Genomic DNA, 22,854 nt, shown 5'->3' on the forward strand with positions numbered 1-22,854 from the left:
TATATCTGTAAACATTTTGAGCGCTAAACATTTTTTCGCAAACAAAAATTCTTGGATGGAAAACAGGCTATTCTCACCCAACACTGACCACACCAGATCATTTTGGTGTCAGCGCCACCTATTGGTCAAAAGTAATAAGCAACTATGTCACTTTACAAGTGATTGTATATGGGTTTTCAATGATTTTGCATCAAAATCGTCTCAAAATGTCTTTATTTAAATTTTTTTGCAGTTGGTCTAATGCTCCTTCTCATTCTGCCTATGTTGTTCTTGGCCCCTTAATTTATACTTGCAGCTATATATATTTGCAATTGTATTTGTCAGTTGATTACATCGTCTCCAACACTGCAGATCTATATCACTTAAATGATGAGCGTTATTATTAGTGCTGATTCTTTATATTTTATCCTTTACTTTTGTTTTATGAGTTCTGTTCTCTGTGTTAATGTAATTTGTTCTTGTTGGTTTTCATTGTCAGCAGCTAAGCTTCATCTGCTGTAGGAATATGAATGTACTGTTATTTGTCATGCTAATAAAGCACATTAAAACTGAAATGATGAGGGGAGGGGGGAGGTGGACAGCAGGCTGGTCTCACTGTGTGATCGACCATCTGCTCACCTCAATGCGAGTCACATTCCATGAAATAATGAGGAATGAAAGAATGAAGGAAACAAGGATGAACAATGAGAAAATCATTCGCTATGAGAGGACGACAGACGCAGTTGGTCAAGTTTTCATTCACCTGCTCCACCTTTGCTCTGATGAGCCTAATTAAACCAAACCTCTATCTGTATCTCTCTCTGTGTCTCTCTCTCATTTGATCCACGAACATCCTGTCCATATGTTCTCTACACTCCATGCACCACTAATACTACCCAACTGAGATAACTCCACCCACTAGTTAAGGTAACTCCACCCTTCCGATGATGTACAGTAACTCCACACAGTGAGATTACTCGGGCCAATTAGAGTCAGATAATCTTGACAGTAACTTACCCTTTCCCACTAGAGTGCAATAACTAATGGCCATTTCCATATGAATACAGGCAAAAGGTAAAGGTGTGTGAAGTTTGTGATTTGAGTGTGTTTAGGATGGATGTCACACATGATCATTTGGTGTCATCATTGCTCAGAAGGTTTAGGTTAAAAGTAGATCCCATGAGTTTTCTTTATTAGTATCCTGTATCTAGATGTGCCATCAGCACCCATTAGCAGTCCTGTTCCCGGAGATCTATCTTGCTGCAAAGCTCCTGATTGAACACAACTGAACTAGTTAATTAAGATCTTCTGGAGCACTTATAATTACAGACAGGTGTGTTGGATCATGGTTGATTCTAAAATCTGCAGATATGTAAATCTCTAGGAACAGGATTTGGCACCTAAAAATCGATTTGTGCAAATTGTAAAATGCATTTTCTGTGTTTGGATAGCCATCCGATCGTAAAAAGACCAGGTGTAAATGCCAGGAGCACTTATAATTACAGACAGCTGTGTTGGATCAGGGTTGAATCTAAACTCTGCAGGTATGTAGATCTCTAGGAAGAGGATTTGTCACCTAAAAATAGATGTGTGCGAACTGTATATAGTATTTTCTGTGATCGAATAGCTATCCAATCATGAAAAGACTAGGTGTAAATGCCCTCCGAAACGGGTTTTTGATCGCTCAAATCACATCAGGAGGTGGTCTGGGCCGCATTCCAGACGAAACTGGACAAGTGTAAATGCATCTGGTTGTTGAAACCACATATGTAAATTTTACTCCCAACAATGCTTAAAAAATAAACGTGTGAGAGCGTGTCATAGACTATATGTCATATTATAGTCAGATATGACAGCGCTACTGCAGCACGCACCACCGCAGAAGAGCAGCATTTCATCAAGCCAACGCGAAAACTATCACAATTCAAAGTGAAAGTAAGTCGCAGACGCTTAACACACAATCATCTTCAAATTAAGTAAAGCAACAAAATGATATTACCAGTGCTGTTGTCGCTCTCTCCTGTCGATGATTTTGAAATTAGCTGATGATCAATAAAATGCAGCTCATAGCAGCTGTTTCTTTCAGTGACGTGAACTCCATTAAATCTGCATATAGCGTGAGAATTGATCGGATTTATATCCTTTTGTGATAACACATTTATAGTATGTGACCAGGTGTAAATGGAAGCGTTTTGATAGGCTATATGCAACATAGTGTGAAGCCTATAGTCATTATTTCAAAAGACCAAGTGCAGAAACTGAAGTTACGGCCGAAACAGTCAACACTGAGGAGGATATGGAGGAAGAAGACGACAAAAACTCATTTTTGAGGACAAATTAATGTACTTCAAGTACTGCAAAGGGCAGAAGAAAGGGGACATTTGTTTTGTTTTTAGCACTTTATATTGTTTTGTTTTTAGCACTGTATATTTTATTGAGGTGTTCATACTTTTTATACATTTTGAAGTAAAAATAATTACATAATTATTAAAGGGATAGTTCACCCAAAACCAACCCGCAAGACTTTTACGCATCTTCGGAACACAAATGAAGATTTGGAACGACATGAGGGAGAGTAAAAAATGACAGAATAGTAATATTTTGGGTGAACTATCCAATTTTTCAACGTAGGAGCACGTGCTTCTTCTGAGAAAAGTTAGCGTCAAGCCCTGAGATGGAGAGATAGAGGGCTGCATTCAGGAGGAGATTGTATCCAAACAGATACAGATATTAGTCAGGAGTGATCGTCTATAGCAGTGGTTCCCAAACTTTTTGAAAGCTTTGTAGCATTTTTTTCCCCCACAGTACGCCAACCCAATTAAACTAAACTTACATGTGTACATATACATATGTTTAATATTATTATGAAAATAGCATGTACATGATCAAATTGACTTGTTTTATCAAACAACAAAATAAGAATCTTAAATTTTTTTTGTTTTTTGTGTCATTTAACCACTTTTTACACTCACTGAAGTTAGCTGAGCAGCGTGTGGGACATGCCAAAGTCATACATCCAATCAAAGAAAATGGTTTGAAATGAGAAAAACACATTTCAAGAGATTTATCATTGTACTTCTATGTGTGTAAAAGTTTGTTGATTTATGATAAAACCTCAGAATTTCTATATTTTGCATTATGTTCATGATGACTCAGTGATTCTGATGAGGACACCAAAGGCACTTTATAGTGATTTTGACCCATATATAAAATTAAATCTAGATTTAAATCTAGAACAACACATGAAGCATAAACAGCAGCATGAATTTATTATGAATGCATCACAACAGACATAGTAACACTGTGTTCTAACCAGATGCTATGCAACGCCGCGATAAAAGGTATCTTTTCCATGTTAATCAGAGTTCCCTTTCGAGAGGTCTCTCCTATTGCGTAAGTAGCTTACGCTATGGGAAAACTCCTTTTCTCAATAATATTGAAGTCTTTATGTAAAACGCATTGCAGGTGCACAGCAGACAGCAATGAGCGAAGGAGCTCGGTCATTGGCTGTGCTGCGGCAACTTCCTCGAACCAATGACGGGGCGACTCTGAATGCGCGACCAATGAGCGCGCCTCGCGCCCGCACGCGTCAGAGCCCGCCAAGTTGGGCGTGGCCAAGAGCTATATATTGGGCGCCCCGTCATGAGAATTCTTTAGATTTAATCTCCTTCAGCGAACACCTTCTTCGCTGGATCCTCCGGATTATTGAAAGCCTCCGCCGCCGTGGAAAAGCATACCAGCGGGATTGCTACGAGGACGTCGGCATCTTCAGCCGCCTTCGAACGCCATCCTACTGAGCCATCCGGCGCGCTACACGCAAGTATTTACATATGTTCGCCCCGCGACATTTGTAAAAGAGCAATTTTCTGAGGCGTTGTTTCAAATGCCTTCCTGCGCGTCGTGCAGAGACCTTCTTCCAGACGGGGATCGTCACATCATCTGCGCTCGCTGCCTGGGCCGGGACAACGCATAAGCTGCTTTGACCAAGGGCGGATGCCCGGATTGTGATGACCTGGGTCTCTCCGCACTGCGGGCTCGCTTCGCCGCGAGCGAGCCCATCGCCGACACCCCTCTGTTTGAGCCGCGTGTTAAGAAAAAGCGCCGCTCACAGAGGCTTCCTGAACCTGAGCTCAGTGACGTCACACCGAGCCAGTCTCCGCGTGCTTCGCCGCTCTTGTCTTCCCCACCGCCGGTTCAGTTCACTCAGCCGGACCCACACCCCTCTAGCAGAGCGGTGGGCCTTGTGACTTTCTGCGCGTCCGAGGACGACGGGGGAGTAGATGACTCTTTGTCCATCGACGCTGCATCTGACGACTGGCCGGGCTACACTTTCGACCCCGCCCTGTCGACGCTAACTAACACGAGTGGGGGCTCCTCTATGGATACAGAGATTCTCCCGAAGAACCAACCCGAAGCCGACTGGACGAGTGGTTTCTGCAGGGGCACCAGCAGGCCCCTCGGCAAAGGCCTTCTCCTTTCTTCCCGGAAGTTCACGACGAACTCACCAAGTCATGGAAAGCCCCCCACTCTGCGCGTCTGAAGCCTTCTTTTTCTTCGTCGCTCTCCTCTGTGGACGGCGCGAAGGAAAGAGGCTACGAGGGAACGCCGGCCCTCGAGGAGGCCGTGGCCAATCATCTCTGCCCGCCCTCCATCACTGGATGGAAAGCCAAGGCTTCCCACCCCTCGAAGCCCTGCCGCACTACTTCGGCTTTTGCTGGTCGCGCCTACGCCGCCGCCGGCCAAGCTGCGTCGCCGCTTCACTCAATGGCGGTACTTCAAGTTTTCCAAGCCAAGCTTCTCCGCTCCCTGGAAGAGTCTGGCCCCGAACCCGAAGCCTTCAAGGACCTACGCAGCGCGACTGACATAGCCCTGCGAGCCACGAAGGCCACCGCCCAGTCTATTGGCCGCGCCATGGCTAATTTGACTGTTCTCGAGCGCCATTTGTGGCTGACTCTGACGGAGATGAAGGACGCGGATAAGGCCCCGTTTCTTGACGCGCCTATCTCCACCAGAGGGCTGTTTGGACCGGCAGTTAAAGGTTTCGCCGAACGCTTCACTGAGGCCCAGAACGCTTCACAAGCTATGCGCCATTTCCTAAACGCTCCAGCTCATCGCAGAGCAGACAGAGGCCGCCACAGCCGTAGCGGGCTACTGTTCCCACCGCCTCTCAGCCCGCGCCTCAGACTGACACTCGACGCCGCTCGCGCTCCCACAACCGCAAGCCGCCTCCTGAGCGACGGGGTCCTCGGCCCAAGATTGTGCTGAACCCTGAGCCTCGAAAGCCTTCCTAGCCACAGGAATGAGAGGAGAGAGTGGGTGTCTCGCAAAAGCCGGACCACTCTCTCTGCAAAATCTCAAACATTACCCAGTCCCCGTACAGGCGGCTGGAAATGTCTATACAGCAGTCAATGGGCCAATCACAGAGCTCGCTCACCTGCAAACAAACGCCGTTTTTACGGCGACAAACAGAAAACACAAAAAGAGTCTTTTTCTGCCTGTGTCACTAAGGGTTCACATGTCCACAAAGTGTGCATTCCCAGATACTGTCAAAACAGTGCCAAATTCATTCCCAGCTCAGGCTGCACGCCCCATGAATGTAGATCATGTGCCTACGGTCATGTACGCACCACTACACACAAGCACTGTTCACACAGTTATGTATTCATCCCCAGTAAAAGCGGGTAACATTATACAAGTGACGCGTGTGCCTACCACTGTCTATGCACCCCCACTTATAAACACTGTCCCTACAGTGTCAAACACAACCCCAGCTCAGGCTGCGAGTCTTACAGACATAGCGCGCGCTGTTGTAATCACACACGCGCCCATTCACTCAGCTGCTCAGTGCGCGCCTGCGCCTCTTAGAGCTACGAGCTCAGGCGATTCGCTGGATGGGTCCCTACGTCACAGTGGCCCGCCCCTAGTCTGTATTCAGCCCATATCTGTACACGCAGCGGCATGGGAAAACATTCCAGATATGCCGAAATGGGTGTTGAATATAATAAAGCACGGATACTCGCTCCAGTTCGCTCGCAGACCACCACGTTTTACGACTGTGGTTGAGACGAAAGTGAGAAAGGAGTGTTCGCATGTTCTACGCACCGAGGTGCGCAAATTAATAGAAAAGGGCGCTGTGGAAACTGTTTCCCCCTCTATGAGCGGGGCAGGTTTTTACAGCCGCTATTTTCTTGTCCCGAAAAAGGATGGCGGTCTCCGCCCCATCCTAGATCTCAGACACCTGAACAAAGCACTAATGATTCGCTCGTTCAGAATGTTAACAACCAAACATATCCTCGTGCAAGTACGCCCAGGAGATTGGTTTCTCTCAGTGGATCTGAAAGATGCTTACTTTCACATTCCAATTGAGCCTCATCACAGGCCTTTTTTGAGATTCGCTTTCGAGGGACAGTCTTACCAGTACACAGTACTTCCGTTCGGCCTGTCCCTGGCTCCCCGTACATTCACGAAATGTATAGATGCAGCACTTTCCCCCTTGAGACGAAGGGGAGTGCGAATACTGAATTATCTCGACGATTGGCTGGTCCTAGCACAATCAGAGAACCAGTTAATAACACACAGTTCTTGGATTATCAGCCATCTAGAATGCCTGGGTCTAAGAATCAATTTTGCAAAAAGTATACTATCTCCCAGCCAGAAGATTTCTTTCCTGGGAATAGTTCTAGACTCGATGCAAATGACAGCTCGTCTCTCATCAGAGCGCCCCCGTCAAGCGGTTTCAGAGGATGCTGGGTCTCATGGCCTCAGCATCGGCCGTACTCCAGCTAGGATTGTTGCATATGCGTCCTCTCCAACGCTGGCTCAAGAGCCGCGTCCCTGCTCACGCGTGGCGTTCGGGCCACCTTTTAATCAGAGCGAACCACGGCTGTATAAAAGCCCTGACGCACTGGAAAGCCGCCGACTGGTACCAGTCAGGCGTGAGTCTGAGTGTGAACACAAGGAGAAGATGATCACAAAAGATGCCTCCAAAATAGGTTGGGGGGCCCTTTACGAGGGCAGGCCTGTCTCCGGCTTTTGGTCAAACCCGGAGAAGCACCTACACATAAACTGTCTGGAGATGAAAGCGGTCGCTTTGGCTCTCAGAGCCCTGCTTCCACATCTAAAAAACGAACACGTCCTGGTCCGAACGGACAACATGACGGTAGTGTCGTACATAAATCGCCAGGGTGGACTCAGGTCGAGCTCCATACATTCAATGGCCAGGAGACTCATCTTATGGTCCCAGCACAACTTGCGCTCGCTGAGAGCAGCGCATGTGCCAGGCGCGCTGAACCAATGGGCAGAGATGCTATCCAGAGACAAGATTCTCCCAGGAGAATGGGCTCTCAACCCGCTGACGATTCAGTGGTTATGGAAAATCTTTGGCGAGGGGGAGGTCGACCTCTTCGCCTCCAAGGAGAATGCACACTGCTCTCTTTTCTTCACGAAAAGCACGGACGCGCTCGCCCAGAGCTGGCCGAGCCGCCCCTTATATGCTTTTCCCCCGATCGCGATGCTGCCACAGGTCATCAGTCGGGTCAGAGAGGAGAAAAACGCAGTGCTCCTGATAGCCCCACTCTGGAAGAACCAAACATGGTTTCCAGAATTGATGCAAATGCAATCTGCAGCACGGCCGATTCGACTGAGGCCAGACCTCCTCAGTCAGGCCAGCGGGATGATATTTCATCCCCGCCCCGATCTGTGGGCCCTTCATGCATGGCCCCTCAACGGGTTCCCAGGAACCTCACGAGTGGAGCGCTAAAAACCATCGCTGAGGCGCGGGCGCCCTCCACAAGACGCTTATATGCCCAGAAATGGAAAGTGTTCAGTGACTGGTGTAACGCCGAGGGCCTGAACCCTGAAACATGCGAGATTACGAACGTACTCGCTTTTCTACAAGGGCTTCTGGAGGCGGGCCGCTCCCGCTCCACGCTCAAAGTATATGTGGCGGCCATCACAGCGTCACACGACCCTGTGATGGAACGTCCATTGGGAAGAAACGACCTAATTATTCGTTTCCTAAGGGGCGCTAGGAGGATGAACCCTTCACGCCCCCCCCCTCAGTGCCGATCTGGGACCTAGCTACTGTCCTAGACGCTCTTAAAGGGCCCCCGTTCTAACCACTCAGAACCGTGCACCTTAAGCAGCTCTCGCTCAAAACTGCGCTCTTGCCGGCACTCGCCTCGGTCAAGAGAGTTGGCGATCTTCACGCGCTTTCGGCAAGCGCTGCCTGCTTGGAATTCGGACCTAACGACTGCAGGGTCGTCCTTAGGCCAAAACATGGGTATATTCCTAAAGTGCTCACCACTCCCTTCAGAGCACAGGTTATCTCCCTAACCGCGCTATCGTCTCCAGCAGACGAACACGACGCTAACCTACTCTGCCCCGTTAGGGCTCTCAGAGTGTATTTGGAGCATTCTGCCCTATTCAGACAGACAGAACAACTGTTTGTATGCTTTGGCGGCCGTACGAAGGGTTCCGCCGTTTCAAAGCAGAGAATCTCTTACTGGATAGTTGAGGCTATAGCTCTGGCTTATGAAGCCTAGGGACTTCAATGCCCCTGGGGAGTCAAAGCACACTCCACCAGGAGTGTGGCTTCTTCCTGGGCGTGGTCGAGCGGCATACCGATCGAGGATATTTGTGCGGCGGCAGGCTGGGCCTCACCGTCCACATTTATCAGGTTTTACAACCTACAGGTCCCGACATTGCATTCCAATGTACTATCAGCATGATGCTAGTAGAACTATGAGTTCGTATCTAGATTATGTATGTGCTTGTGTCACACTGAGCGCCTTCTAGCAGCTCTTTACTTTTTTCCCACATATAAAGCTCGCCTCTGCCGGCTAGTTGGATGATAACTTTGCTTTTTAGCTCAGGCACCTGCCTCTGGCTATCATAAGGCGAAGTTCAGCACGCACAGCGTTTTGCATGGTGTTCCCATAGCGTAAGCTACTTACGCAATAGGAGAGGCCTCTCGAAAGGGAACGACTCGGTTACTACCGTAACCTCGGTTCCCTGAGAGGAGGGAACGATTATTGCGTAAGCTGCCGTGCTTGTGCTTGGTTAGTTCGCTTCAGTCGTTTTAACCTAAAGAACTCTCATGACGGGGCGCCCAATATATAGCTCTTGGCCACGCCCATCTTGGCGGGCTCTGTCGCGCGCGGGCGCGAGGCGCGCTCATTGGTCGCGCATTCAGAGTCGCCCCGTCATTGGTTCGAGCAAGTTGCCGCAGCACAGCCAATGACCGAGCTCCTTCGCTGTAACATATTGTGTATGATATATTAGCATATACATGTTAATTAGCAGTTTGTTGCTTATACAGACATTTTATTTCAACATATTTCAGTCTATTTTTACTCATCTTAGTAGGCTATAGCAATATAGTTTGGATGTGTTCATGTAAATTTAATAACATGTTTACTAATGTAGATGCGAGAGTGAATGAACGGCACAGACACGCGCTGTATAACTGTAGTGGACTAAGCGCGCGGGCCTGTGCCGTTCATTCATCATTTAGCCTACACACACAGACACGCAATTCATATTTTAACAGTCTTTTTGCGGTTTATAGACACTATTCAATATCGTGATTAGAACAAAGCACTTAAGAATAAATGACTTACTACATCAGCTGGTTCCGTTGCTCCTCGAAATGAAACTACCAGCACTTCTGGTACATTTTCCAGGGTTATTAGATAGTATTATTCCTCACAGCGTAGGGATACGCTGTGTACACAGCTGTAGTAAGATACTTACTAAACACGATGTGTTTTATAATCCAGCTGGTGGGCGTTGGCATGTTTGCATGGCTTGCCTTAGATCATTTGCGTTTGAATACCGCGCGCTCTCCGTGGGCGTGGCACATTAACGCGTAATGAGGTATAATGAGCTGGAAAGAAAAATACTGACTCTCTTTTCATACAGATTACATAAACTGAGAATATTTGTTTTTTTATATAAATTACTTCATTTAGAAGAAGAGAATTTCAGCTTCATAAAGATAAATCTCTCGTATCTCTGTGACAAGTATTGACAGAGTTAAAGTTCATTTTTCGGACGCGTTTCAGAATGGACCTCACTGACGAGAGAAGGTAAAACGCGCAACATGTTTATTTTTCTTTATTTGACGAAAATAACAACACTTTGTTTTTATTGTGAGTGCCCACACAAAAAATAGACACTTAACAGGATGTAATGATGTACAGCAATTATATGTAAGATCGACAGAGTAATTTGAGTCTCTTTTGCACTGATAAGGAAAAAACTGAGCTGGTATCGCCGGCGATACCGCCGACCCCAGAGGGTTAATGTTAAAATAGTAGGTTAATTTTTTATTACCGGTATATGCTTTTGTTTCGCCTCCCCCCGCCACTTTTATGCTAGCGAGACAAGCATGTATGCAACGAATGATGTCAGAGAAACGTCGATTATGGTCTATTACTGTGTCGATGCAGAATCGTCCACGTCCGCATCGCGATGCATAGTAGACACTATTAATTCCAACACCCCTAGCGGGTGATGGTTCGGATCGAGGTCTTTGTCAAACAGTCGGGTCGATTAAATTGGTGCTGCTGTCGGATAACAGGTTGGGTATTCTGTTAAGTATTGTGGGTGTGGGTTTACCAAACAGGACCCGTGCAGGACTCTGCATGCTTGCTCTTTGCAGGAATATAAAAAGACTCTTCTGATTACCATCTAGGCAGCAGACAGCAAGTTAGCTTATTTCTGTGACACAGCCTAGGATGCTTCTCTCAGATTGGAAGAACTGACAAAGCATGTTGCGAAACACATCAAATGACCTAAGCTGTCACTTGTGCTAGTCCCCAACTGCTCAGACACACACTTCTGCACTTCTCACAATCTGTGGTCTGACTGTCAGACAGCAGGTTTCGTCAGATCATGTCCACCTGCATCTCTTCCTGCAGTAGAAAAATAAATCCTCACAGTTCTGACAGCCATGTCCATTTAACAGCAAAATTTTGGCAGCATTTAGATGACGGATAATCCAACTTGATTCTGGATCACAACTGCATTTTAGTGACAGATGTCAACTGGTGCTCAGATCCTAATGGTGACTCTTGATTTCCTTGTTCACCTGCTCTGCTGTGATGTCTAGTTTAGTCCAGTTTTGGGTCAAATAAGGGCTGCACGATTTGGGGTAAATGTCATATAGCGATTATTGAGGTCAATATCGCGATTGCGATATAGTAAACAAATGGTTTCATGAATCAGCTTGCTTGGTTCTCAAGGAAAATGTACACACAGATAAGTGATAATGCTGAAATGTGTATTTCTCTACTCAAACTAGCAACAACAACTAAATGCACAATGTTTTCAAATTAAAATAATAGTTTTTACAAAATGAAATTATGACATATTTGCATTAGGTCTACTGCAAACTTGTTATTGTCTCAATAGTACAATAGTATAAAATAAATAGATGAATAAATAAGAACAAGTATGCTCATGAAAATAAGATATTTTGAACATTCTGTCCAGACAAACAGGGACATTTAAGCAGGATGTGTATTGTGATTGTCAAAAACATTTGGTAACTAAACAGAATTTTGTTAAGTTTAGTAACAACATCTTACAATGTTTACATGGTACAATGACTGGTAGGGTACTGTTTTTATTATTGCTTGACACAAATTTCACGATTTCAATTCAAATTTTGTGATTTGATTCCTATCTTGATTCAATATCGAATAATTTGGATAAATATTAGCTACAGTAGATACATGTTAATTTTTCCAAGAAAAAAAAAATATCTCACCTAATGCTGTAAAGAGCCCTGTCAGCTGGCATTATTATTAAAGGTTAAAAATAACGACTCAAATTAAATATAATTTGTTTTATACTAGGGTATAATAACAACGTTACAATATTTTAATGATATAATTAAAAATATAATAAATATTTAATATAGTGCGCTTTAGTAGGGGTGCACCAAAATTTCGGCCGAAAATGGCATTATCGGTTTCGGGACGAAATTAAAAAGAACTGCCGAAAACGTAAACCGAAAATGAATGTCACCCGCTCCTCCCATCCGTGCGCAAGGGCTTAGGTTTCACTCACGGCCAAGCTGTTATCACGCGTCTGTCTATCAAAGATAGGGATGTCTCCCGCATATTGATATCGGCTCCCTGATGCCCGCAAATTAGTTCAAATCTCCCGGAAGAGCGAGCGAGCAAGAGCGAGTGGTCCAAACCGTGTAGCGCACGCACGCCAGACAGGGAGAGAGCAAGAGACCTTCTGTGTGTGTGCTAGTGTGCCACATGAAGCGCATGTAAGACCCACAGTCCAATTTTCTGTGTGTAGCAGTTACATTACAATTTGCGTTGCACTGCACAACTGTGTTTCCTAAGGCTACATAGGCTTATGTTGTTTACAGTTTGAGTTTGGATTAAGTTCTAGTGCTGTTTTTGGACTGTTGTTTTGCATTGTTTTGCACAGCAATTTAAAATGTAAGTAAAACATTGTTTACATGCAGCAGCAGAATCGAGGCCCACTGCCATTCTGTGAGTTTGTGTGCAGTTATTCAGATAATTGTTGATCTTGTTGCACAACTGTTAAACCACTATTTTATTTGATGGAACATAAGACTTGAAGAATTATATTATTTGATATTATTATTTATATTTATTGTTAAACATATTTTAGGTTTTGTACTGTATATATACAGGTCCTTCTCAAAAAATTAGCATATTGTGAAAAAGTTCATTATTTTCCATAATGTAATGATACAAATTAAACTTTCATATATTTTAGATTCATTGCGCACCAACTGAAATATTTCAGGTCTTTAATTGTTTCAATACTGATGATTTTGGCATACAGCTCATAAAAACCAAAAATTCCTATCTCAAAAATTAGCATATCATGAAAATGGTCTCTAAACGAGCTATTAACCTAATCATCTGAATCAACTAATTAACTCTAAACACCTGCAAAAGATTCCTGAGGCTTTTAAAAACTCCCAGCCTGTTTCATTACTCAAAACCGCAATCATGGGTAAGACTGCCGACCTGACTGCTGTCCAGAAGGCCATCATTGACACCCTCAAGCAAGAGGGTAAGACACAGAATGAAATTTCTGAACAAATAGGCTGTTCCCAGAGTGCTGTATCAAGGCACCTCAGTGGGAAGTCTGTGGGAAGGAAAAAGTGTGGCAAAAAACGCTGCACAACGAGAAGAGGTGACCGGACCCTGAGGAAGATTGTGGAGAAGGACCGAATCCAGACCTTGGGGGACCTGCAGAAGCAGTGGACTGAGTCTGGAGTAGAAACATCCAGAGCCACCGTGCACAGGCGTGTGCAGGAAATTGACTACAGGTGCCGCATTCCCCAGGTCAAGCCACTTTTGAACCAGAAACAGCGGCAGAAGCGCCTGACCTGGGCTACAGAGAAGCAGCACTGGACTGTTGCTCAGTGGTCCAAAGTACTTTTTTCGGATGAAAGCAAATTTTGCATGCCATTCGGAAATCAAGGTGCCAGAGTCTGCAGGAATTTTGGGTTTTCATGAGCTGTATGCCAAAATCATCAGTATTAAAACAATAAAGATCTGAAATATTTCAGTTGGTGTGCAATGAATCTAAAATATCTGAAAGTTTAATTTTAATCATTAGATTATGGAAAATAATGAACTTTATCACAATATGCTAATTTTTTGAGAAGGACCTGTATATATATATTAGTATAAGTTTTTAAAAGAAGCCATTTTCGGCTTCAGTTTCGGTTTTCGGCCAAGTGCATCCTAAAGTTTCGGCCCAGAATTTTCATTTCGGTGCATCACTAATGTTTAGCAACATACTCCCTTTTCTAAATATAATTTGTCTAGCCAACTAACGTGCTATTAAATGGCTTTCCTGAGGTAAATGTAACGTTATGTGACATATTGTTCTCCAGCTGTTTTATTGATCTCTTTCCACGGTTGAAAAACACTGATTGATCTATGTATGAGGCATAAACATTTTAGTAAGTTGTACTGTATCTTTCAACACACCTATTGTTCATTTGTGTCTATCTACTATTAACTAGTAAAGAGTAAGAGATGTTCGGTTCATGACCATGATCTGTCACATCACATTTACAAGCGCCAAAACGCTATTGTTTGAATTTCGTAATACAGTTGACAGAATCTGAGAGCTGAGAATTTGTTTCCTATCAAAAGTAAGCTGCTCTGTCTAGTCTGTCAGTGTCCTCTTTGCTTCGCGATTTTTCTCTGAGTGAGAAAATGGATGTGTGGCATGAGAGTGGCATGAGCGCGTGTGAAAATTGTCAATTGCATGAGTCCCACACTGAATGAGTGAGAGTTGGCACCCTGCTCTCTCTGCTCAGTGTTGGTTATCTTATCGCCAAAATATCGCCATATAACAGAGGTATATTTTTTTTGGCCACCAGTTCAGTGTCCATCTGGTTGGTATCCATCTTCACCTGTTCTCCGCGCTGCACACTGGAAAAAGTCACGACGTGAGGATACGCGCCACACTAGCCACTGCCTAAACTGAAACTGTCTGGTCTTCTTTTTATTAGTGTTGTAGAAAATGGGCAAACAGCTCTCAAAGAGAATGGGTTGTCATGTCCACACATGCATTTATTTATTTCATAAAATCACAGCAATTTGCATCATATAATCACATAGGCTTGACATAGCAATTGCGATATGATTAATCGTACAGCACTAGGTCAAACTATGAAAGACCTGGTTTAGGTTGGTTTGCTTTTGCGGTAAAACCAGTCCAATTAATGGTTTAGCTTATTAGTTATTTCTATTTGCTCTAATGGAAAAAAATGCTCAGCCAGTGATCAGCTGTACCGTATTCCTGTGTAGCTTGCCCTCTACCCTCCTCCTGGAGTCCTTGGTATATGGTACTCTTAAGATACTAATATGTATTGCTGAAGTTTGCTGACTGTGTATGTAGACACTGACAGAAGCAACACATGAGTACAGTATAGAAAAAAATCCTTTGTTGACTGGTAGGTGGAAACTGATGGAAGCTAAGTGGTGTGGTGGACAGAGAAACATGAAAAGTCCTCAGACATCACCATGACAGTATCACTCACTATGCCTATGTTTTTTGTTCATGTGTTTAACTTCCTCATATTGATGGAGTCTGAGATGAATCTCCTAATTACCTAGTGTAAAGAACCTGGGTCAGGCTTTGGGGATATGTATTAAAAAATTAGTAATTCACAATTAATAATTATTCATACGGGTTTGAACCAGATAATCATACATGTTAAATCTCCCAAAAAGGGAATACGTTGCCAATCTGTATGAACGACTGAATACAACGGATTTATAATCAATCATCCCCCTCATTGGCAAAAATAGATCAATTATATATAATCAAATCATAACGAATTATAATTCAACATTACTATACAAATTGTCCAGAATATATAGGTTCTCAGGATAAACTCTAAGGGAATTAATTAGTCATCGAATAAATCTGTTTTTCCAGCAAACTGATAATGCAATCTTCATCAACTCCTATAGAGATATTACCCTTAAGAGACTCGCAGGAAAAGACGATCTTTCCGGCCGTGAAAGATAGCTTTCCTGTTTTGCAACAATACTATTCAAAGTATTCTACAATTTTAAAGTTTGTAGCTGAGATCAAAACATTAAAGTGACTTGTATAAGCATGAAGACAGAATCAATAAATTAATATAATTAATTTAATAAAGGCAAAATTAGGTATACCGGTTATAACAAACATATGTATTTACAAACACAATAATGGCAACAACACAATGAAAGAGAAAGTGATAGAAAGAGGGAGAAGAATAGAATGCAGAATGGCACATTACCTGGACAAAACCTTTGAGAGAACCAACAAGGAAAACACAATCTCCCTATAAACAGGGGGTTAACAAATGTTAACCCTCTGAGGTCTGAGGTGTGTTTTCTGGGTCCTGGAGGTGTTCTGACATGCTCTGACATTTGTGCTTATTTCTGTTACTTGTGACATTTTCATGGCTAAAGTCTTATTACATTGTATTCAGCACAAACTCTGATACAGTAATATGTCAGCAGGATGTATGTAAAAGTTTGGAGTTTTAAGATAATAATGTTTATGCGTGGTTTGTGAAAAAACAAAAAACAAATGTCACTGAAATAAGGTCATAAAACCCATAGTGATTATTTCTTCACAAGACTTTTGAAAATTGTATCACGTAGCCAAGAATATTTGCTCCAAAACTGTGTGAAAATAATCCTGCATACTCATTTAGATAAGACAATATATTGATTTAAAATTTGTATGACGTGTTTTGTGTGAGAAATATTTTTGCGAGGAGGCGTGATCTCTCATTAATATGAATGCATTTTACACCTGAGAAAGACAAAGACCCTCCCCTAATGGCCCTATCAGGTGCTATCAGACCCGATCATTATGAGGAGCCTTGCACAAAGAATGAGGAGAAATTAAAAAAAGAATGGCTTTTAGATTGTCTGGATTTATTTACAAACCAACATAATCCAAAGATACACAACAAAGGAAGAAAGCACATTAGTAAACACACTGATCTAAAGAAAAAGACTTAAACAGTCACACACCTTTGTGCCATTCCTGAAACATAGTAGCCTACATACCTGTCATGTCCAAGGTGTTTGACTTTTCATTTGACCATGTTCATGTACAGAGCCTCATGTGAATGTTGAAGTCAGCAGGACTCATCCAGTGGCATCTGGTCCCTTTCTAAAAAATAAAAAAATAAACACCTGTAGGGCTGCACGATTCTGGGAATACATTTTAGATTTTTCACTCATACACACACACACACACACACACACACACATACACACACACATATATATATATATATATATACACACACCCACTGCCGTTCAAAAGTTTGGGGTCGGTATGATTTTTAATGTTTTTAAAAGAAGTCACTTATGCTCACAAAGGCTGCATTTATTTGATTAAAAATACAAAACAAACCCAGTAATATTGTGAAATAATATTTCAATGAAAATCAGCTGTTTTATATGTAAATATATAGTAAAGTGTAATTTATTCATGTGATCAAAGCTGAATTTTCAGTATCATTACTCCAGTCTTCAGTGTCACATGATCCTTCAGAAATCAGTATAATATGATGATTTGATGCTCAAGAAACATTTTTCATTATCATCAATGTTGAAAACAGTTATTTACATTTTTATTTCAGGATTCTTTGATGAATAGAAAGTTCAAAAGAACAGCATTGAGGGCGTTAACAGCTCTGCGTTCCTTCACGTGGATCATTTGAATGAGAACAGCTCGCGCTTGTGGGGGTGTGGTCAAATTAAAGTTAATAAGCTCGGGCTGGAGAAACTGTACCTGTCGTTGCTTTCATACGGATTTCTTAAACCGAGAATATTTGTTTTTGATATGATCTAGGCCCTACTTCATTTAAAAAAGGAGACTTCAAGCTTTGTAAAGACATTACTTTCATGTGTAGGTGGCAAGTATTGGCTGAGTTACAGATAATTATCTGTCGCGTTTCAGAATGAACTTCACATTGAGAGAGAAGACAGAACGTGCATCGTTTTTTTTCTTTATTTTACGAAAAACAACTTTTTGTTTTTATTATTAGTGTACACAAAAAAGAAGACATTTAACAGTTTTTAAGGATGTATAACACTTGCCTGTATGACAAAAATCGACGGAGTTATTTGAGTTTCTTTTGCACTGATAAGAAAAAAAGTGAGACGCGCGATAGCCGACCCCAGGGGGTTAATGCTTTGAAAACTCAATAACGAATACTTGCACAATTGCTCTTTGTGTTGTTGCTTCAAAGAAAGCGAATGTGTGTGACGTTCCGTGGGAGCGTCATGTGGTCTGCCGATGGGTCCGTAGCGCGCTCTTCGACACAGGTTTGAATGTCCATGAACGTAAAGTTACCAAACAAATAATTCGGTCTGAGTTCATTTCACTCGTTGGTGGAAATGAACAAAGGAGAATCCGAAAATGAAAAATAAAAACTTGGAGAAAGAAACAAACAAAAGAAAATGAAGAGAGGGCTTTAAGACCCTTGAAGAGGTTCACGAAGGGACGAAGAAGGTAAGAGGAAGAGTATGCATGGAAGAGCGTAGAAGTAAGAGAGAGAAGGCAGGCATACTTTTTTCGATACCAATTTTATGAAACCAGTTTTAACAATATAACATCACCTAAAAAAAAACATTTTTTCAGTCAGTTTGTTGACTTTTTTACACATATTTTGAGTATGTAAAAAGCTCCAATGCTAAAGTTTTCTGTTTCCTAATCATTTAACAACATGTACTCTTTACTTCAATTAGCTCATTTTTCTTAATGCATTGTTTAACAATTAAACTGAATGAAAATGAACTTAAATGCACTACACACAGTCTCCTCTGATAACAGATCACTCTAAATTGTAATTTAGACGCATGCATTTTCTGTAAAGCTACTTTCAAACGATATGTATTGTGAAAAATGCTATAATAAATGTAGTTGAATTAAATATAGGCTACTGGGGGGCGGGATATATGCCTCGCGCTCAGCACACATGAAGCTTGCCGCAAAGCACTGGCGAAAGTAGCCTAATGATTATGGATGTGTCGGGAAACGATAGCAAGGATATATTTTAATTGTTTATTAATGAACAAGTGTTTACGTGTGTTGGCGGCAATGATGATGATTGCGATGCTGACTCGTCATTCCTTCAGTAGTGAACGTGCGCGCGCCTATATGGATTAGGTAATCAAACTATTTATTTCGAATTGTTTCGTTTAAAAATAGATATATTTTGACCGTATATAGGACTATTCCTCATGTCTGTGAAGCAAGTATCCTTACGCTGAGTTTCGGTTAATTTGTGACGCGCTCCAGTTCTTGCAGTCGAAGACGGATAAACTTTCTACTCTCAAGTGTATTCTGTGCGCTTTTAAGTGCCTTATGATTTACCGTGTTGCCTTCTGACATAGGTAGGTACACTTTTGATCATTTCCACATTTTCTATCTATCTGGGTTGGGACGCTTACACACACACACACACACACACACACACACACACACACCCACACACACACTACAGTTTCACGTGCGACGAGCCACGTCTCTAGGCCGCGTAAACTAGTGTTTTTCCGCCACAGCCAATCATGCTGCATGCTTATTGTTTCACTAACGTTGACGAGATTAACCACTTAGGTACCGAAACTTGGTACTGAAAAACAAGACATGTTTCGATACTCGGTAGCATCGAGGCAATTCGGTCGGTACCTAAAAAGTACCGAATTCGGTACCCAGCCCTACAGGCCGGTCATTTAGATGTTTTATGGCCGAATTCGGTCAGAATCATTCCAAAAGCCGGTGCACATAGAATCATACATTTTACGGCCTGTTCAATTACATACATGGCTTGGTCAGATCAAGAGGATTCTGAAGGTAGGAAGAAAGACATGTAAGGAGGATTATATTGCAAAGTTACGTTAAAAGCATAATTAAAAACCCTTGTAGTTTGTTTAGAACTACTATACACTCACAGATCCCTCCATAGGACCTGGGCAATCGGACGAACATAACAACATATCAAATATATCTCAGTAAAATCTACTAAATGAGAAAATTTGTGAAAGTCCTTGGATATGTGTGGGTGCGTTTTGGAGAGAGCTTTCTGGCCGCCTGGCCTGGCTCTGAGGAGATAGCGATCTCTTTGAAGCTCGGGGTCCAAGTTTATGGCAGTTGGTTTTCCTCTCGCGTATGCCACAAACGTGTCAGTGGGGCAATTAGGACTCAGACTCTGTGGGGCCAGGCCTGAGTTACGGGGCCCAACCCAAAGGTTAAAAGCTTTCCAAAAACTCAGAGTGATTAAGGCATGTGAATCTGTCCAGATACGCTACACTAGGCATACCCTGGAAAATGCTCAACAGTTTCCTGACAACTATCTAGAACACCTTAGCAAGCACCTAGCATCTTCATAATAACCACCCCAAAACTGCTACCAACAGCCTGGAAACAACCTGGAAACACCTTAGTGTAGGGCTGGGCGATATATCGATATAAAAAATATATCGATATATTTTTAAATGTATCGATATAGTTCAAATTTGCGCTGTGATCCTTGCTCACTGCACTGCTTCCCGCGCACCCGCCACCGCCCCTCCTCTTTCATGCACAGAGGGAGGAGGGGCAGAAACAGATGCTCAGCCACTCTTCAACAAACATGGAGGAAGCAACAATGTCTGGGGAGCGTGCGGAGGAGCAATTTGTTAGTAAAAGAAAAAACAGTGGCTCAGTAATTTGGAGATGGTTCGGATTTAAAGTATCAGATGAGCAAGAAAATCACAGCATATGTAGGGAGTGCCTTAAACACGTTACAACCAAGGGTGGAAGCACTACAAATCTTTTTCACCACCTAAAACAGTGGCACAAACTGCAATACGAAGAGTCTGTTAAACTGTGCGCAGAAGCAGAAGCAGCGCGCAAGTCATCGACAATCCGAAAAAGCTCCAGCCCCGAAACAAAGCTCAATGCAAATTTCATTTTCCCACAGTGTGCCTTATGAAAAGAAAAGTGACAAGTGGTGTACTATAACTAAAGCAGTATCCTATCACATTCCTAAAGATATGGTCCCTGTTGCAACTGTGGAACAAGTCGGATTCAAAAAGCTACTGAAAACTATGGACCCGAGATATGAGCTTCCCAGTCGCAACTACTTTGCACGAGAAGCACTGCCACAAATGTACACTGATGTCAGGCAGAGTCTTGCTGACCGGCTGGCTAAAGTGACCCATTTTGCGTTGACCAGCGATATGTGGTCGAGCAGGACGTCTGAGCCTTACATGAGCATGACAGTTCACGTAATTCAAGACTGGGAGATGAAAACAGCGTGTCTCCAAACAAGTTATTTCCCGGAGGATCACACCGGTGAGCATATAGCTGAGGCCATGCAGGAAGCAATTGCAAGCTGGAAACTCCAAGAAAAGCATCTGGTTGCTATAACAACCGACAATGGAAGCAACATCGTCAAAGCGGTTGAGCTGAACGAGTGGCTGAGGATGCAGTGCTTTGGTCACAGACTACACTTGGCTATTGGTGAGTGCAGTGTTGTAAGGAGTATTCAGATATTTTACTTTAAACAAAAACATATTAAAATGTTAGTTTTTCCTTCTTTTCCTTTATGTGTCTGTCTGCTTTGTGTTTTATGCTGCTGTCTTGGCCAGGTCTCCGTTAAAAAAATGATTGTTAAATAGATTAATAAAACACAAAACTTAAAGTGCTAGAAGTAAAATCACTTACAATACAGAATGGTAGATTTCAGAACCATATTTATTAGGTTATTGGATAAGAATTAGTGATGCATTGATGTGTTTACCACTTTAATGTTACAGCTGGTAAAGGTGATTATTGATAAAGCTATTATGATAGACTATAGTTTTTTCTCTGGATTGAAAGAGCAAACTGCAAAGTAACTAGTCAAATTTCTTGCATAAGCACATTTGTTTAATAGTTTTTTATGATTCTCTGACAGGACATGGCATGAATGACAAGCGCGTCACCCGGGCCATTTCTCTGTGCAAGAGAATTGTAAGCTGTTTTTCCTACAGCTGGAAGAAAAGGAGACATCTTGCTGAAGTCCAGATTCAGCTGGGTCTGTCAAGTCACCGACTCATAACCGAGTCTGCCACATGCTGGAGATCAAGGCAGCAGATGATAGAGAGAGTTCTGGAGCAGGAAGGACCACTGGCCAAAGTCCTGTCTAATGACAAAAAGACCATGCACCTTGTCCCTACCTGGCAAGACTTAGAGGTCCTAGAAGCAGTCCAAAAGGTCCTGAAACCTCTCCAGGACTTTAAAGATGCCTTGTCAGGTGAGGACTACGTCACTCTATCATATGTGAAACCTGAGCTGCACCTTTTTGTTACGAAGGTCTGCTGGCATGCGAAGAGGGTGATAGCGACCTTTGCAAATCGATCAAGACCAGCATTGTTGAGTACCTCAACAGCAAGTATTCTGAACCAGCCGCAACTAACCTATTGGAGATGGCTTCATTTGTAGATCCACGGTTCAGGGCCACCTACATCCCAAGTGAAAAAGTCAATGCATTGAAGCACAGAGCTGTCTTGGAGGTGGAGACACTACTGCATGATCAGAGCAGCTTTCAACCCCCTTACCTTGTACGTGTGCCCACTGTACCCGAGTCTGCAGATGGAGAAGCAGCAGTAGCACCAAAAGCTAAGACACTGGCAAGCTTCTTCAAGCAGCGCACAGCCACCACCACTGCACCAACCAAGAGGGGGGCTATGGAAAATGAACTGTCAAGTTACTTGCGTTCAGCAAGTGTGGATAGTGACACTAATCCCCTCAAGTGGTGGAAGGATAATGAAGTTGTCTTTCCAGCTCTGAGCCACCTTGCAAAAAAGTATCTCTTGGTACCAGCTACCAGTTCACCCTCCGAAAGGGTTTTCATCTGCAATGGCAATATCGTGACCTGCCACAGAGCATCTCTGAAGCCAGATGCTGTTGACAGGCTGGTGTTTCTCACACAAAAGCTTTAAATGGAGGACACACTTGTCTTTCTTCTAATGTCTACCTCAAGACAGCATTACTGTTTATCAAAGTAAAAAAGAGGGGGAAAATGTTTGAGTTGATAGTCTGTTTCTTGTGCAACTGGTAGAGACTGTTCAGATAAGAAATTGAGTTGACAAAAAGGAAAAGGTTATCTCAAGCTGATGTTTAAAAAAAAATTCTAAAACTGAGCACTTTATTTTGTTCTTTCTTAATATATAAATGCTGCACATACTAGGGTTTGTCATATTTTATTATTTTGTTATGTTCATTCGTTATTTGCATCTGTGGATTTGTTAGAAAGGAGAAGACAATCTATAATTTTATTTTAAGAAGTCATTTATAGGTGTCAAACTA

General features: G+C 42.8%; 2 protein-coding genes across 8 annotated transcripts in view; both read left to right on the forward strand.

The window, feature by feature from the left end:
• The window catches only part of ptprda (protein tyrosine phosphatase receptor type Da), a 922,653-nt gene that overhangs the window by 9,586 nt on the left and 890,213 nt on the right, over positions 1-22,854 (forward strand). The window lies entirely within an intron of this gene.
• Positions 20,777-22,289, forward strand: LOC143736685 (E3 SUMO-protein ligase ZBED1-like). Its single transcript, XM_077227330.1, has 2 exons — positions 20,777-21,024; positions 21,461-22,289. The coding sequence occupies exons 1-2, from the start codon at positions 20,778-20,780 to the stop codon at positions 21,985-21,987; spliced, it is 774 nt and encodes a 257-aa protein (XP_077083445.1). The 5' UTR covers position 20,777; the 3' UTR covers positions 21,988-22,289.

The sequence above is a fragment of the Siphateles boraxobius genome, unplaced genomic scaffold (genome assembly GCF_051911475.1).
Source record: "Siphateles boraxobius isolate OS27281-9 unplaced genomic scaffold, OSU_SipBor_1 130, whole genome shotgun sequence".
Classification (NCBI taxonomy): domain Eukaryota; kingdom Metazoa; phylum Chordata; class Actinopteri; order Cypriniformes; family Leuciscidae; genus Siphateles; species Siphateles boraxobius.